This window comes from Meles meles, chromosome 6 (assembly GCF_922984935.1).
Source record: "Meles meles chromosome 6, mMelMel3.1 paternal haplotype, whole genome shotgun sequence".
Classification (NCBI taxonomy): domain Eukaryota; kingdom Metazoa; phylum Chordata; class Mammalia; order Carnivora; family Mustelidae; genus Meles; species Meles meles.
The window spans coordinates 114980692-114998476 of NC_060071.1; the positions used below are offsets into that span (position 1 = coordinate 114980692).

General features: G+C 41.1%; 1 protein-coding gene across 11 annotated transcripts in view; it reads left to right on the top strand.

Moving 5' to 3' along the window:
• SYNE2 (spectrin repeat containing nuclear envelope protein 2) overlaps window positions 1-17785 on the top strand; it is a 327766-nt gene that overhangs the window by 268371 nt on the left and 41610 nt on the right. For all 11 annotated transcript variants that reach the window (XM_046009418.1, XM_046009420.1, XM_046009424.1 and 8 more), the window contains 8 exons: window positions 91-270; window positions 950-1078; window positions 2395-2549; window positions 2661-2805; window positions 3966-4060; window positions 5676-5910; window positions 9228-9422; window positions 11411-11536. In XM_046009418.1, the coding sequence (XP_045865374.1) occupies window positions 91-270; window positions 950-1078; window positions 2395-2549; window positions 2661-2805; window positions 3966-4060; window positions 5676-5910; window positions 9228-9422; window positions 11411-11536 (1260 nt within the window). The remainder of the gene's footprint in view (window positions 1-90; window positions 271-949; window positions 1079-2394; window positions 2550-2660; window positions 2806-3965; window positions 4061-5675; window positions 5911-9227; window positions 9423-11410; window positions 11537-17785) is intronic.

Sequence of the window (17785 nt, forward strand, 5' to 3'; positions counted from 1 at the left end):
ATTCTCCTAAATGTTGACAGAGTAGCGAGCCTGGGAATTTGTGTTATGATTGGAGGTGGAAGTGTTTTCTGTTCACTGTTTCTCCTCCAGGAGCTGCAGCATGATGTTCAGGAGACAAAAGAAGCCTTTCTCCAGAATTCCACTCTCCTTGATCGACTTCTGCAGCTCCCAGAGTCCAGCACCCACGTGCCTCGCGCTGCACAACTGCATTCCCTCCAGAGAGCTGCTTACTTGGAAAAGATGCTGCTTGTGAAGGCTAATGAATTTGAGGTTCATCTCCTATTTCCATTCAAGTTGTAATCTCGGACATTGGCAAGCTACCCTCAATCCCTTATATCTTGCAAAGTAATAGTTTTTAGTGCTGTATGGATGGCCCCTCAGGGAAACTACAGAATCAAGATGCCCCCAGATGACCGTTCAATCACATAGGCAAAGAGCAGGTCATAAGCAAACCTCTGTTCTTCATTGAACGTGTTAGTTGAAGAAATGAGCTATTAGATACCTTACACGGTTCAGATCGCATAGTTATTTGGATCTCCAAAGGGTGTCCTTGAGTCATAGAAGTAGCTGCTTAACGCTTAACCATCTGTTATACTCTATTCATTTTTGGAAAAACCTTTAGTGCACGAGCTGTCAAAAAGAACAGAAGGCCTCGGAGCTCCAGTATCACATGTCAGTAACAACAGGAAGAGAAAATTAGCTAGCAAGACTGAGGGAGCAGAGGACTCACTAACCGTCCTCTCTAGGCCGCCCCAAGCAGGTGATCCAGTCATCTCTGACAAGGGAAAACAAGGAGTCTTCTGAATATTCATCTCTGAGTAGTCAAGATAACAATGAGCTGCCTGGGGGTTGAAAGCACCTTGAACTTCTATCAGCTTCCAAGACTATGTGTAATTCTGTTATATATGCACATGAAAATGGTTTCTAATGAAAATTTCTCTTGTTCTAGTTTGTTCTGTCACAGTTCAAGGATTTTGGGGACCGCTTAGAATCTTTAAAAGGTCTCATCATGCATGAAGAAGAGAATTTGGATAAACTCTACCATCAAGAAAAAGAGGAAAACCTTGACTTATTCCTGGTATTGCCAATATTTGTGTTTCCTTAGGGCTTAGACTCACCATAAGGTAAAAAACAGGCTAAGGACCATTGAGTTACAGAATTTGTTTGTATCCTCACTGGAGCATGGTCATTTATATGCCATTCATTCTTGGCCTTATTTCCCCTAAGGCCTAGAAGAGTATGACAACATAGAGATCTATTTTAGTAATATGCCATGGTAAATTTAGTAGATTTAAAAATTTTTGACATCTTTACTAATTAATTTTAGTGAACTAGAATAATCTAGGAACTGGTTGTTGTGATTAATTGAATTTTTCTGATTAGTTGAAGATCAAAAGTAAAAATCCTATAAATGAATTCTGTATTTCTTTCTTTATTAAACTAGTAAGTTTAGTGTAAGTAGCATAAATTAAAGAATTCTGGATCCTACAGACTCCTAAGGACTGATATCCATACCTAGATGAAGAGTCAGCTAACTATGGCCACTGTCCAGATCCTGTCTTGCACCTGATTGTATAAAGTGTTACTGGCACACAGTCATGCCCTTCCATTTATTAATTCTCTTTGGGAGCTTTCATGCTGCAGGGGCAGAGCTCACTAGTTATAACATTATGAGATCAGATGGCCCATAAAAGCTGCAGTATTTATGGTCTAGCCCTTTACAGAAAAAGTTTGCTGACCCTGGCCTGGATTACTGTGGCAGAGTTCTGTGATGATAACATGGATATTGTGAAGGATGCTTGCTTAACATGTCATTGACCTAGATGCTATCCCTGGAATATTTTAAAAATAACATTTTGCTGAGTTTGCATTCTTCTGATTTCATGTCCTATCAAAATACGGATGTTTAAGTACCATGCTTTACCAGGGTTATTTTTTTGTGGGTAAACTACATGATCTGTTGAAGGTCAACATGGCAGACTACATGGGACTTTTGAAGGTCCTAAATGGGTCCTTTAAAAAAAAAAAACAAAACTAATTTCCATCTTTCTTAAAAACATAATCTGACATGATTTTCTATCTCCTGGGGCATTCAGGTGCTGACCACATGTGCACTTGTTCTAGAAAAGCCGCAGGATTGGGAGATCAGGGTTCACCAGCTCTCACATTAACTGGCTGTTTGACTGTGGGCCTGTCATTTACCTATCTGGGCCCCAGTTTCCCCTCATGGTTGAGATAAGGGTGGTCTGCAGATCTCTGAGGTCTTTTCATCATCTAGATCGCTTATTGACCTCCAGAAACCTGAAATGTAATTTGTGTGTGTGTGTGTGTGGTTCTTCACTTATTTATTTATTTATTTATTTATTTATTTATAAATGTAATTTTTTTTAATAGAACCACGTGCTGGCACTGACGGCCCAGTCACCTGATGTTGAGCATTTGAATGAAGTAAGCCTCAAGCTCCCAGTTAGTGACATAGCCGTAAAGACGTTACAGAACGTGAACCGGCAGTGGATTCGGGCCACGGCCACGGCGCTAGAACACTGCAGGTCAGAGCATCCCATCCCTGCCATTCTGTTTCCGTGAAAGCCACAGTGACCAGCTTAAGCTCAGGAATGACACTGTTTTCTGACTCTTGTTTTGTTTATAAACCTTTGCAGTGAGCTGCAGGGAACTGGCTTGAATAACAAGTTTCTTTACTGCTGCGAAAAATGGGTCCAACTTTTGGAGAAGATAGAAGAGACACTGGAGGTGAATGTTGCCAACAGCCTCCCAGCTCTTCTGGAACAGCAGAAAACATATGAGGTAAATCTTTGCTCCCCCGCTACTTTGTGCCCTCATCCTGGGCAGGAGTCGGGGAAAGATACTCATTGTATTTTATTTTAAATCTGTCAACCCTTAGATACTGAATATCGGTCTTGAGGCAGATTAATTTGTCAGTTGATTGTAAAATTTTCACACATTTCATAAGTTTCAGCATTTTCAGTGCTCCACTTTGTTAATGAGAGAACTCCTAGATTTTCTGCAATAGGTAGAAGCTTCTAGCACAACTTGGCTTCCATAGAATGCAAACATACCAAGACCAGGCTAAAATACTGCAGCTTCATCTCTGCATTTGCACTGAATAATTCTCTAAAATATTGAAGCACCTGGTAGAGTTGTAATTGGAGCATTAATGATTGGACAGGGGAATTTCCCCATGCATGTGCTGATGGACATTTGGAAGTACCCTTGGTGGTTATAGGCAAATACTGCATTTTTAAAGTATGCGTGATTAGGTCACTGTAATTTTTAATGTAACTGATTTAAGTCTGCTTAATTTAATGCTTGTTACATTAATGCCCTCTGGTGAAAATGAAGTTCATTGAACCAAAACACCCTGAATGATCTTGATTAAATTACCAAACCTCTTTACATCTTAGTTTCCTTGTCTTTAAATGGGTATGATAATGGTACTTAGTCTGGAGCACCTGGGTGGCTCAGTGGGTTAAGCATCTGCCTTTGGCTCTGGTCATGATCCCAGGGTCCTGAGATGGAGCCCCACATCGGGCTCTCTGCTCAGCAGGGAGTCTGCTTCTCCCTCTCCTCTGTTCCATTCCTTCTCATGCCCACTCTCTCTCACTTGCTCACTCTTTCAGATAAATTAAATCTCTAAAAAATAGTACCTACCTCTAAAGATTGAGGAATTAGTAAGACATGCATGTTTTACACAGTGCCTAACAAGTGTTGAATGCCCAATAAATGGGCATTAGATGTCATTATTATTAGGCCTGTTTGCTTCTGAGATATATCCACATACCTATGGATATGATGGCTGAGCATTTTTTGCAATGAGGCTCCAAAAATTTGAAAGTTAATCTTTTCATATGTCCTATAGGAGCTTAGACTTTAATGGGACCTACAAGTTCCAGGTTTCTTAGAAAGAAATCTGTTGGCTGATATTTTCTATTTTAACTCCCATACAGATGTTAGAAGCTGAAGTTTCTATAAACCAGACAGTTGCTGATTCTTACGTCACCCAGTGCTTGCAACTCTTGGACACAACAGAAATAGAGAAGAGGTAAGCCATCTGGGGCTTATGACGGTTGTGTGTATGTGGAGGGTCACACGGTGGGAGCTGGCCTTACACCACGTGGGTCTTGACCACATCAGTAACCGGCAGCCATGTCGGTTGATAGCCTGTCATGGGGCCAGTCTCCTATTAGGATGGGGACTTGCTGTGTGGCCATCGAAAGGTCAGTCACACTTCTGTGTACGGTAGGGGGGTGGCATTAGCAACAGTAGATGAGTGCTTTGCAAATACCCGCTCACCAAGTATAGTTAATGAAGTTTTACCCCCAAAGGATTCTTCTGTAGTGTTTTCCTCTCTGCCTGCAGCCTCATGACATTTTGCTATTTAGAAAGGAATTCTTGGGATGCCTGGGTGGCTCAGTGTTGGTTAAGCCTCTGCCTTCAGCTCAGGTCATGATCTTAGGGTCCTGGGATTGAGTCCCACATCGGGCTCTCTGCTCAGCAGGGAGCCTGCTTTCCCCCCTTCTCTCTGTCTGCCTGCTTCTCTGCCTACTTGTGACCTCTCTCTGTCAAATGAATAAATAAAAATCTTTTAAAAATAAATAAATAGGAATTCTTTTTTTTTTTTAAGATTTTATTTATTTATTTGACAGAGAGAGATCACAAGTAGGTAGAGAGGCAGGCAGAGAGAGAGGAGGAAGCAGGCTCCCTGCTGAGCAGAGAGCCTGATGTAGGGCCCGATTCCAGGACCCTGGGACCATGACCTGAGCCGAAAGCAGAGGCTTTAACCCACGGAGCCACCCAGGCGCCCCTAAAAAGGAATTCTTAAGGTGCTGCTCTTCCCAGCAGGTAGCTGTGTCACATAGTTGTCAGAGAAGGGATTTCTCTCTGCGCTATATACATGGCATTGGCATTGGTCAGGCTGAGTGGAGCCTCAGCTGAACCTGCTCACACAGCGGTTACACACAGTGGGCGAGCTCTCTTTGGTGCTTCTCTACGTGTCCTGATGACTGCTACTGCTTTTTCTCCCCATCGATGCCGTAGACCTCTGATTTTCCTTTGAGCATAACTAAGAAATATAAAGTGCATTTCTTCGTAGCTCTGAAGTTATAAATTCAGGCTAGATTCTTGTTCCAGGACAATAAAATAGTTCTGATTTGATTGGTGCAGCAAAACATGACTTTTCCTATAATAAATAAAAGGCCTTATTTATCATGTGGTGGGTGTTATTTATCTGGAAAAGAACTAGGTGTGGAGTTGCAGAAAACATATTCTTTATTGCTGAAATGTTGTCAAGTACATCCTTCAGGTAATGGGTAACGCTGCACAGTCCCTGTTCATCATTTCCCGTTGGTCTGATACTCTTGTTTTCCATACAGCTTTTGGCATAATGTAAGTTAAAACAGCTTAAGTTTAAGGGATGCAATTGTGCATGCTGGCAAAATACCAAGACTTCCACAAATATCTCCTGCTAAATGCCTTTTTGCTACCCCTGCCTAAGTTTCCCAACACATTTAAAATAAATGTACTCAGATTTTAAGGGTTTTTTTTCCCCACATAAATTGTGCACATAAACAGCGAACGTGAGTTTCTGTTACGTGTTGTTAGTGATTTTTTTTCTGTGTGCTGATGTCCGGATTCTCTGACCATTTGTGCTTCCCAAGACCGGAATTTATTTCAAAGTTCACAAAACTGAAGGACCGGTGGCAGAGCGCCGCCCAGCGCGTCCGGCAGAGGAAGAGTGACATCGATGGGCTGGTGGGGCAACAGCGGTACTTCACCACCACCGCAGAGGACTTGCTCCGCTTCCTCAGCGACACCTGCCACCTGCTGTCCGCCTTGAAGGGCCGGGACTGTCACAGCCTCCGCCAAACCAGAAGTCTGATCCGTGAGCTGAAGGTAGTACATGCGCAGTCGTGGTGTGAGGACTTGCAGGGTGGTCGCTGTTTGGAAAATGTTCCTCCACCTCAGGTTTTCAGTTGTGGTTCACGTGTTCCCTCCGCGCGTGGGAAGACCAGCCGGGTCACCATGAGCCTCTCCAGCCTTGTCCCCAGCCTGGTGGTGTCGGAAACCCAGTCTTCTCTGTTCGTCCTGAAATAGTGAGGCTTTCTTGGGCTGTCGGGGGAGGGATGGGGTAGAGCTGGGTGGGGTAGGGTGGGAGAAGTTTGGGGTGACAGATTCACACCACCCAAGCTTCTGAGGTACGGGCTGGTGAATCACTTGACCACCAGAGCTGTAATTTATAAGGATGCTCCTGCTTATTCTGGAAGGGCAAATTCATGTAGGCAACCAAGCTTTTTTTTTCTTTTATCTTTTTTATTTTATTTTAATTCCAATGCAGTTAACATACGGTGTTAAATTGGTTTCAGGTGTACACTATAGTGATTCAGCAATTCCATGTATTACTCAGTGCTCGTCAAGATGAGTGTGCTCTGATGCAGCAGAGTTTTGTTTTGTTTTTTTTTTTAAAGATTTTATTTATTTATTTGACAGACAGAGATCACAAGCAGGCAGAGAGGCGGGCAGAGAGAGAGGGGGAAGCAGGCTCCCCACCTGAGCAGGGAGCCCGATGCGGGGCTCGATCCCATGACCCTGGGATCATGACCTGAGCCGAAGGCAGAGGCCCCAACCCACTGAGCCACCCAGGCGCCCCGCAGCAGAGTTTTCAATCAGAGGGCTGTTCGATGGACCTTGGTTTAAACTAATTAGTTGGTAGTCTCCAAAACATGTTCTATTTAGCTACAGAACCACTCCTCACTGTAGAGACATGGCTAAAAGAAACACCGCCCTTCTGAAATCCTGTGCTGTCCGCATTCATTTATCTGGTCACCAAGTATCGATTGAGTACCTGCTCTGTTCCAAGTCTGTGTGGACAAAGAAAATCGCCTGGCTCTCGGGCATGCAGTCAAACAAATCAGTAAACAAGGAAATGCTAATTCGTCTGAATGGTCAGGGAAATCAGACAAATCCATAAACAAAAAAATACCAGATGGCAATAAGGCATATGTAGATAATTAAAACAGGACCGGTACTTTCGGTTGGGTGATCTCCAGGAGCACGACATTTAAACTGGAACGTGAAAGAGGAGAGGGAGCTGTCCATGCAAAAATCTGGGGAAAGAGCCTTTCAGACAAAAGGGATGTCTTACCCAAAGTGCCCAAGATGGGAACAAGCTTCACAAGGCAGAGGAACAGAAGGAAGGCTAGTGTGAGTGGAGCACGGCCAGTGAGGCAGCCCTGGGAGGGAGTGACTTTGAGAGTGGGGCAGGGGGGAGCACTTTGAAGTGTGGTAGCCCAGTTACAGTCTTGCTGTAATAGGAAGCCTTTGAAGAGTTTCATTTGCAAGAGGGAGCATTTGTATTTTTTGAAGACCCTCAGGGACAACAGACTGTAGAGGAGCTAGAGGAGAGGCAGGAATCCCAGGGTGTTAACGTGTTTCTTCCTTGCTAACGACAACCATGATCATCATCTCTCACAGTTCTGGGGGTTGACAAGGCTCTGTAAGGTGGTTCTTGCTTGTCTCTCAGGGAGAGTTAGTAGATGGTGGTGGGGGCTGGGCTCATCTGAAGGCTCACGCACTCTCCAGTCTAGCACTTAAGCCAGAAATACTCAAGACAGCATCATTCTCTTGTGGTCTCCCCACTATGGAGGCTTCTGGTAGCCAGACTTTTACATGGCAGCTCAATGGCTTCAAAGATACATGTCCCAAGAAAGAGATCCAGGGAGAAGCTGTATCGCCTTCTAGACCTTGCCTCAGAAGTCGCAGAAGTCCCTTCTGCCATCCTTTGTTAGTCAAGGCCATCACATGCACTCACACAGGATCAACAGCAGCACCGCCGCTTGATGGGAGTGGCAAGGTTCTAGACGAGCATGCTGGACTGGGAATATTGCTGTGGGCATTTTGTGAAAAATAGAGTCGGCCATAACCAGTTAGGAGGACTTTTCTATAGTCTTGGATAGTTGTGACAGTGGATAAGAAAAGGATGATCATAGTAAAGATAAAAAAGAATATGTTTCCCATGCAAGTACTGACCAGGCCCTACCCTGCTTATCGTCCAAGATCAGACGAGATAGGGTGTGTTCAGGGTGGTGTGGCCATAGTCTTTGCTAATGGTTTAAATGTGGCCCGAAAATTAAAACCTAAATCAAGATGACTGTAGGGTTTTAGCTTGAGCATTTTGGTGAATAGTGTGCTGTTGACCAGGTCGTCGGGGAAGACTAGAGGAAAAGCAGATCTTTCCAGAAGCTTAAAATGGCTAATGGATTCTATTTATTTGTCTATGTCAAGCATTGCAGATGCTGGAAAGACAAGTATGGAGTGCCTGTATATTCACTGAGTTGCATTTTCTCTTTTTTGTGTCTGTTCCTGAGAGTACAGTCTGCTTTTCTCCTTTGCATTGGGTTATATCAAGTATCCTCAGAAGTACCTTTGCAAATCAATGCTCTGTTTCCATTTTGGAAAAGGCCCACAATTATGTCTCCCTTGAGAAATTTGAAGGTGAAGGAAATCGTATCTAGAATAGGGAAAAAAAACTAAATTTTTTTTCCTCCTGAAACCAAATGTTTTTGGAAGTAGGAGGCAGTTTAAAAGCTTTTACTACATTTTTGTAGTGTAAATACATAGTTTCAGCCCATTTATAGAAGAGCCAGCGTGATATTCAAATGGACTATTTTAAAGCTGTCCCCTTAATGCGTATATATGCTTATGTTTATGTGCCCATAATAAGCTTATTTTCTATATTTTACCTTTTTTCATTTGTTCTCTCGTTTTACATCTGTTCAGCATCGTGTGCACGTTCTGTTTTTGTGGGTTAGGAGTAAGCTGACTCATACAGTGGTAATGGGTATATGCTCTTAATTTCAGGTCTGATGCCCCACTTATTTTCTTAATACTTTCAGATCCATTTATCTTAGAGGCTCTTAATCCTTGCAGTATATTTTTTAATTTCTCTATGCTTCTGATCGTTAAACTAAGAATGTTATCTCCTAACAACTATTGAAAATAATTTAAGAACGCATTATTTGGTGTACTATGTAGTAGTGTAAAACATTAGCCTTAGATGCCTGTGTGTACGTGTGAACACATTCTAATCAGATTTGCCTAATTTATATCTAACTTAACATTTATGAGTAGGAAAAGCTCGGAAGGGGATGCATACAGTCACGTTTTGATCATATCAGAGGTTTAAAGAAAATCACTTTTTTTTTTCTCTTTAGAGTAAAGAAATTCATTTTCAGAGACGGCAAACTACCTTTGAACTAACCTTAGAAGCTGGGGAGAAGTTACGGAACACAACCAGCCTGGAGACTAAAGAGTTGATTGACAAGAAAATCAGTCAACTTGGGGACACCTGGAAGGACACTAAGCTCCACGTAGAAGAGCTGATTAAACAGTTGCAGAGCAATGTGGAGGTAAACTCACCATTTACTCTTCAGGATATTCAAATGCAGCACATAGAGTTTTTGTTTGCTATGCAAAAGGGGGCATGATTTTAGGAAATCACAGTATTGTACGTTTTCTAAGGGAACTTGAGTCTTGCTAATCTGTGAATTATGCCAGTAAAATAATAATAAATGTAAAAAAATGTAAAAATGTAAAATGTAAAAAATGTTAAAAAAAATAATTAATTTTTCAATAATCATTGAAAAATCTCAGTGTTACTTATATAAGTACTAGAGGTTCTATTTTATATCTGCTTTTACAAAACAGGAAGCCTAATCATGTTCCATGAAAGTTCTATATACAAAGCTAATGTTCCACATGCGGTCTGTCTTTGGGTATAGCATATGAAAATAAACACAGCGGTCCTTCCTCTTCTGTCATCAGAGAATGTGCTTTTCCATGTAAGCACATGCAAGAATTTCCCAGATAATTTATGACTGTATTTTTAAGAACTAAAATGTTTTATGCTGGGTCATTGTTGGGAAAATAATTATTTTGTTACGCTAAAATATACCAAGGTGTTCTTAAGGACTCTGAGCGGCTTTGAACCTAAAGCCCTATACAAATATGCGCTCTTGAGTAATTTTGTGTTTTTTATTATTTTTCTTTTCTCCTCTTCTCTAAACATTATTTAAAGTGGTCTATGCTTAATTTTTGTTTCTCTAAGCATACCTACTCCTTTCACCTCCCTGATCTGTTGTGCATGTACCAAAACCAGGTAACCAAGCTTCTCAGAGGTAGTTGTTCTGAGTAAAGAATAAATGTGTGCTGATTCAGGGCCTGACCATCTCTCCTATGCATAAAGTATCTGAATTTTATTAGGTATATGGGCTGTGAGAAATTCATTAACTAGCAAGTATTTGTCGAGCACTGGCTCTTGTTGTAAAACATGGTGGGAAACGTAGCTAATGGTTTGGAGGAGAAATAAGGACTCGATTTTGTTTCTCTCTCCACTCTCCTCTTAGTTGTGTTCCAGAGAGTTGATGTTGCTAGACAAGTGACTTTCCCTTCTGTGAATTCTGTGTTACTGTAGAATAGGGCCAACCCAAGCGTGTTTAGGTATCAGGTGTACTGAGGAGTAAGATAGTGTTTGACTTTATGTTTGTCTATTTTAGTAACTTCAGGACTAGAACCTTATCTCAATGAATCCATTATAAATTTGAACTTGGAAATGTGGGTAGCTGTTTTCTCAATCATATAAGGTTAAAGGAAGAGAGATGATGTAAAAGAATGGCGTTGCAGGGGTGGGATTGGGAGCTGGACTTCATCCTTAGGTCATTCCTTGACTGGTCTGCTTCTAACCGCTTGTCCTTGGCAAGTTTTCTCTGAGCCTCAGTGTTCACATTTTAAAATGTAAAACCCTGTGTGTCTTCTAAGATTATTATAATTACAATGAGATAATGAAGTTGAGAGGGCTTTGTAAACTATAAAGTGCTTTAAGCAGAAGGTGGCAATCAGAGGTGAGAAATGTTGAGTGAAGTTCCACTGTGAACGGGCCACTGAAGCCAGGCTCCTTCAAGAAAGAGAGAGCAAAGGGATGACAAGAAAAGTAGTTGAGTGCTTTTGGTTTGTGCTGCTATTATAGGGTCTGCCCAAGACTGTCCGTGTTAAAAATTAATCCTTAACAGTAGTCTTTTAAGTGTGAATTCCATCCCTCCAAAATGTGAATTTTCCCAGAACTGAACTAGAAATAAAACTAGATAGATTGAGGATATAGGGAAGGAAGAAGAACTATTTCGAGGCAAAAGCCAGTCAATTCAGTAGTTGAAATAAGCCACACATAAAGCTGCACAGAGATAATTCTGCTTTTAGACCACGCAGCTCAAGACCAGGAACTGGGTTTCTGTGCGATTTACAAAAACACATTTGTTGGAGTGTATTAAATGAGTTATTCGGTTTCTACAATTCGTTCTTAAAAAGCAAAGTACTTACCAATTTTAATACTGTTTTCAAATAGACCTGGGACCAGTGTGAAAAGAAAATCAAGGAGTTGAAAAGCAGGCTGCAAGTTTTAAAGGCACAAAGTAGAGACCCTCTTCCAGAACTTCATGAGGACCTCCACAGAGAAAAAGAGCTGATTAAGGTATTGAAAGCTGTAAAGGAGCATTCAAGATAATCGCTTTTGAGAGAAGTTGAAGTGTTTGTTTGCCTTTCTATTCTTTTTTTTTTTTTTTTTATTTGTCAGAGAGAGAGCACAAGCAGGGGGTGCTGTAGGCAGAGGGAGAAGCAGGCTCTCCGCTGAGCAAGGAGCTCAATGCTGGACTGGATCCCAGGACCCTGGGATCATGATCTGAACTGAAGGCAGACACTTAACTGACTGAGCCACCCAGGCATCCCTTGCCTTTCTATTCTGACAAACTGTGTTTCCATGTTTGGTCAGAAAATATTTTGCCTATCTTCTGTCTAAAATAACATCCTGGTCTCCAAAGCGTTTGGAATGGATGCTCTTTGAGATCCATGTGTGAACATGAGAAGGACTTCTGCAGAAATCTTAGGAATTGAGGATTGGGGGGTGGGGGGCGGTGGTTCTCCTCCAGGTCCTCTGTGTCTCTCCTCTGTAATAGAACATGTGCCCTTTGAGATTACCCCAAAACCTGTTCCTTAACAGACGACCTTGTGTTTGAAATGAGAGTAAAATATTACTAAAGAATTTGTCTTTTAGAAGCCAAGTGGTTGGAGTTTTTGCTCAAATACAACATTCTTATAAAACCTTTCAAATTATATTCTGTCTAGATAAAACACTGGCAGTTATTCCTAGGAGTTTTGGGCCTTTGCTGAAGATTTTTGTAAAAGAATGGATAGGAATTTAGACTGGTAAAAGTCCCAGGTCAGGAGCAACCCACTTCTCTTCCTTATCCATGGCTTTGATGTTGAAAAAACATCCAGAGCCAAATGGAATGGTCTTTAATCTTTTTTCTTTCAATGACTTCAGGAATCCAATTGAAAAAAAAAAATTAGGAAGAAATGAGTACTCTCATCCTTCAAGCTGTGCTGGAAACTGGTGTCCTCCAGTCTGCATCTTTTTTCTTCATTGTAAAAATACCCAACATGCAAAAAATTTCCAGCATAAATAATAATGATAAATGCCATGAAACCATCACCCAACTGGGAGGAAAAAAAAAAAAAAACATGGCAAATACAGGTGACATGCCCTGCGTACTTTCCTTCCCCAGAGGGACCCACAACCCTGAATGAAGTATTTCATCATTCACATTCACTTCTTTATAGTTTTCCTACATGCGATTGTAGCTCTTTGTGAAATGCAGAAGTATGGGGCGCCTGGGTGGCTCAGTGGGTTACGCCTCTGCCTTCAGCTTGGGTCATGGTCTCAAGGTCCTGGGATCAGGCCCCAAGTCGGGCTCTCTGCTCAGCAGGGAGCCTGCTTCCCCCTCTCTCTCTGCCTGCCTCTCTGCCTACTTGTGATATCTGTCTGTCAAATAAATAAATAAAATCTTAAAAAAAAAAAAAGAAATGCAGAAGTATTACTTTTGTTTTTCAGCTTTGTATTAGTGCCATTACACCGTACTAAAGTCATACAAATACTTGCAAATACATTTTCAAGCTTTGCTTTGTGCATTTACATCCTTATTCATTGAAGAATTGATTTTTGCTTATGTTTTGAGGTAAAGATCTGATTTTTAATTTACTCATATGGATAATCACATGGATGACCATTGTCCTGGTACCCAAAGTCCAGTGTCAAATAGCAAGTTTCCATACGTGTGGGATTTTTTTTTCTTTTTTTTTTTTTTTTTAAAGATTTTATTTATTCATTTGACAGAGAGAGAGATCACAAGCAGGCAGAGAGGCAGGCAGAGAGAGAGGAGGAAGCAGGCTCCCTGCGGAGCAGAGAGCCCGATGTGGGGCTCGATCCCAGGACCCTGAGATCATGACCTGAGCCGAAGGCAGCGGCTTAATCCACTGAGCCACCCAGCCTTTATATCAACTTATCTTGATTACTGTGTTTTTTTATAAAATAACAAATCTTCATTTCTGGCGTGATGTGTATTCATACTTTGTACTCCTATAGGCGTGTGGAGGTCCTTGGGTCTTCAGTCTTTCACAACTTTTAGAAGCCATTTCTCAAACTAGGAAAAGTCCTGATTAGTGGAATAGTATCAAATTTATAGATACGTTGGGGAAAATGAACATCTTTCTGATACTGAGTACCCCTGTTCCTGCATATGGCATGTTTCTCCTTTCAGTCATGTTCAGTAATGATGTATAATTTTCTTTTTCTTTTTTTTTTTATGATGTATAATTTTCTTTATGCAGTACTCTACACCTTTTGTTAGATTTCTTTCTTGGCATGTTATTTTTGATACTGTTGAAAATACTTTTTCAAATTGTATTTTCTGATCATCACTGGTACCTGGAAATGATAATTCTTGGTTATTATATTCAATCATCATGCTAAACTCTTGTTACCTCTAATAATTTGCATAATCTTCTAGGTGTCTGTGTAGACAATCACCATCTGAGAAAAACGATTCTTTTTCTGTTCCTTTTTATTCTAAACTTTTTCTTTTTTCTTGCTCTTTCTATACTGGTTAGTACCTCCAGAACATTTTTGAGTAGAAGAACTGATAGGTGGCTCCTTCACGTCATTCCTGATTTTAAAGAGAATAATTCTGACATTTTACCACTAAGTATGGTGTTTACTAGTGATGATTTTATTAGGTCAAAAAAATTCCTCCTTGTCCCTAATTTTCAAAATTTTTATGATCTCTGCATCTTTAGGTATAGATCTAGATGTCAGGGACAGAGGAGATAATTCAGAGTCATACTCTCAGTTGACACATAGAGTTTCCTTCCATAAAGTCTAGAAACAGTACAGAATGTGAACTGTAAACTCTTAAGAAGGCATATTTCCCAAGTGCCCCACTCTTCAGCTTCCAGCAGGATCCTTTCAGCTTCCACAGCCTCAGTGTTCTATCTTTCACTGGAAAAATCGAGAAGAGAGACCAAGAGCATTGAGTTCATCAATCCCATGACCATATTCCAAAAAGAACTCAAGTAACCCGAAGCCTACCTAGGAAGGTGCTTATCATCCCCAAGTCACTTGGGAGAGATCTACCAACCACTTGGCCAGTCTGAGCTTCACTCTGCTCCTCAGAAGAGGACATTCTCATTACATCTAAGTTGACATATGGACTAACACTTCATTACATACTAGCTTTTCACTGTTCCCAAATTGGCCTAGTGGCCGTCTGTATTTATAAGACTTGTCCAGTGATTGAGCTCGGGGGATGCTTTTATTTTTAAAATAATTTTTTCAGTTCATAATATTAGCACATGTTTCAAAATTCAGAAGATGCAAAAAGCATACATGAAGATGCTCCCATTGGTTCCTCTCCACAGAAGCAATCAGTGTTACCAACTGGTTTTGTTTTTGTTTTTGTTTAATCTAATTGTTTCATTCCAAGCCATCGATTTTTCCAGTATCCTTCAAAGAAGGATCTTTTCTTTCACCACGGATTTATGAGTCCTTCTTTAGCATGTATTAAAATCTAATTCAGGCACTGAACAAATATTTTTTTTTAAATGTATTTATTTATTTTGGGGGCGAGTGGGGGCAGGGTAGAGGGAGAGGCTGTAAAGCAGACTCAGTCCTGAGGACAGAGCCCAGTGTGGGTCTCGATCTCACAACCCTGAGTTCATGGCCTGAGCTAAAACCAAGAGCCAGTCCTCAACCAACGAACCATGCAGGCACCCCAGTGTTACCTGTTTGTTGTGTATTCTTCCAAAGACTTTCTGTGCATATACAGGCCAATAATTATATAGACACACATTCATTTTTGGTCCTGTTTTTACCCAAATGGTAAGGTAGAAGAATGGGACTTGACAATCCCCTTGGTAACTGAGTGAATTAATGCCGCCATGCTGTGTCCGAGTCCAGGCAAGGACTGTGTGGCTTCACTTAATGTGGTCAAACAACGAAGTTTTGTTTTTTTTTTGTTTTTGTTTTTGTTTTTTAATATTTTATTAATTTAACAGAGAGAGATCACAGCTAGGCAGAGAGGCAGGCAGAGAGAGAGGAGGAAGCAGACTCCCCGCGGAGCAGAGAGCCCGATGCGGGGCTCGATCCCAGGACCCTGGGATCACGACCCGAGCCTAAGGCAGAGGCCCCAACCCACTGAGCCACCCAGGCGACCCTCAAACAACGAAGTTTTACATTCTGTGTAAAGTGGGAATCTTCTAGGCAATATCGACAGAACTGTCATGTCCTTTTGCAGTACGATTTGGTAGCAAATCTGGAATATTTTAAAGACCAAAACATGATTATTTGAACTGTTTGTACAAATGGTGATGAGCCGTAATAACTTCCACAGTAGACCTTGCTCTGTATATTCTTTGATTTCTTGCTTTTTGTCACTTGATGAGCATTTTAAAGTTCTGAAGACATTGCCAAATTGCTTTCCTTTCCATCCTACGTTTCTGCATCTGAGAACTTGGATGCGCCAGGCATCATGGTAGGTGTTGAGCAGTGTTGCCGTGGCTCTGACTGATAATGGAGCTGACAGTTTGGACGACTGGAAAGACAGGAGTTAACCAGAAAGTCTCACTCTTGGATACGTGTGTGTGGGAATAATTGTAAGCATGGTGAGTGTTAGGTGGGGAAAGGACAGGGGCTATGAGAGCATAAAACGGGGGTCCCAACCTTGTCTGATGAGTCCAAGAAAGCTCCTCTGAAGAATTACCTTTGTGTCTGAGATGTGAAAGTGTAAGTAGGAATTAACTAAATATATCTGTGGAAGCATCTGAGTGAAATAAAGAAATACAAATTTAAATAACTAATTATTATATATATTAAAGTTGTCTAAACATATATGTATAAAACTCAACACCAGAAAGTATGTGGAGAAAGATAGTCATTCCTCTTAGGATGTAATTTGGAATATTTGTTAAGAATTATTAATTTTTCTTAAAGTATTAAGAATTTATTAAGAATTATAAAAATGCCCATATTCCGAATGCCTGGATGGCTTAGTCAGTTAAGCGTCTGCCTTTGGCTCAGATCCTGATCCCAGGGTTGTCGGATTGAGTCCCACATCGGGCTCCTTGCTCAGCGGGGAACCTGCTTCTCCCTTTGCCTGCTGCCCCCCTGCCTCCTGCTTGTGTGCCTCTCTCTCTCTCTCTGACAAATAAATAAAATCTTTAAAAAAAGAAAAAAAAAAGTCCATATTCAGTCATAGGGGGAAACCAAGTATCCAAACCAAATAATTTAAACCTGTGGAAAACAGAAACAGGTGTCCTTACTGTGCAGGCATCTGAGACCGCACTTGTTAATGAGGCCTTGGACCAGACTGGGGAATGTTGCACGAAGCTCAGCAGTCTTGGGGGTCTCTAGTTTGAAGTCTGTGAGTGGCACCCCTCCACCTGTGAGTCTGTAGTTAGTGAAAGTATTCCACACAGAATCTGTTCTCATCCACTTTACTAGAATCATGAGGGGGAAACTAGGTAACAAGAGTTTAAAGTGATGGTTTTTCTTCTGATAAAGGCATTTCTGAATCTTCATGCAACCTTGAAAGAGAATTCTCTGGGCCATTTTATTAAATCTGAATTTTTTTTAAATGATTTTATTTACTTATTTGACAGAGAGAGAGCACAAGTAGGCAGAGAGGTAGGTCCCCACTAAGCAGAGAGCCCGATGCAGGGCTCGATCCTAGGACCCTGAGACCATGACCTGAGCTGAAATCAGAGGCTTAACCCACTGAGACACCCAGGCACCCCTTAAATCTGAATTTTTGTCAGCAAGTCATGTAATCCTGCCAACGTAGCCTTTAGAATTCTGGTTGCCACCCCTCAGACTTACTTCTGATGTAAATGAAAGAATCTTCTTTCTATTGCAATAGACAGGTATGAGCCAAGATTCTTAAAATGTGCCAAAGTATGAAGAATTGTGAGCACAATGAAAATATGGAAGACTCTTGAGTCCTCCTTCCTGCTGTTTCCTTTTACCTCCCCTATTGTGAAAGCAATTTTTCTCAAGCCCTAGAATTCAGAAGGTTTAAATCTGACACATTTTAAGTAATAATTGTTTCCATAGCCAGGGGAGATTTTCTGCTAACCAAGTTCTGCCAGCTGTTAGGGAAGAATTTATTTTTTTCTTCCATTATACTCAGTTCTTTTTGAAGCTTAACCAGAATAATCCCCTTTGAGCAGAAACTGTTGTTACGATTGCCACAGTAGCAACAATGCATTTCTTAAGGTTTGTTTTTGTTTTTTTTTAAGGTGGAAAAATCACTTTATACAACATTTTAGTAACATAGTTTCAGAATTAAAAGTGTGTATGCTGTGAGAGAGATTGTTGCCAGACTCCAAAAATAAT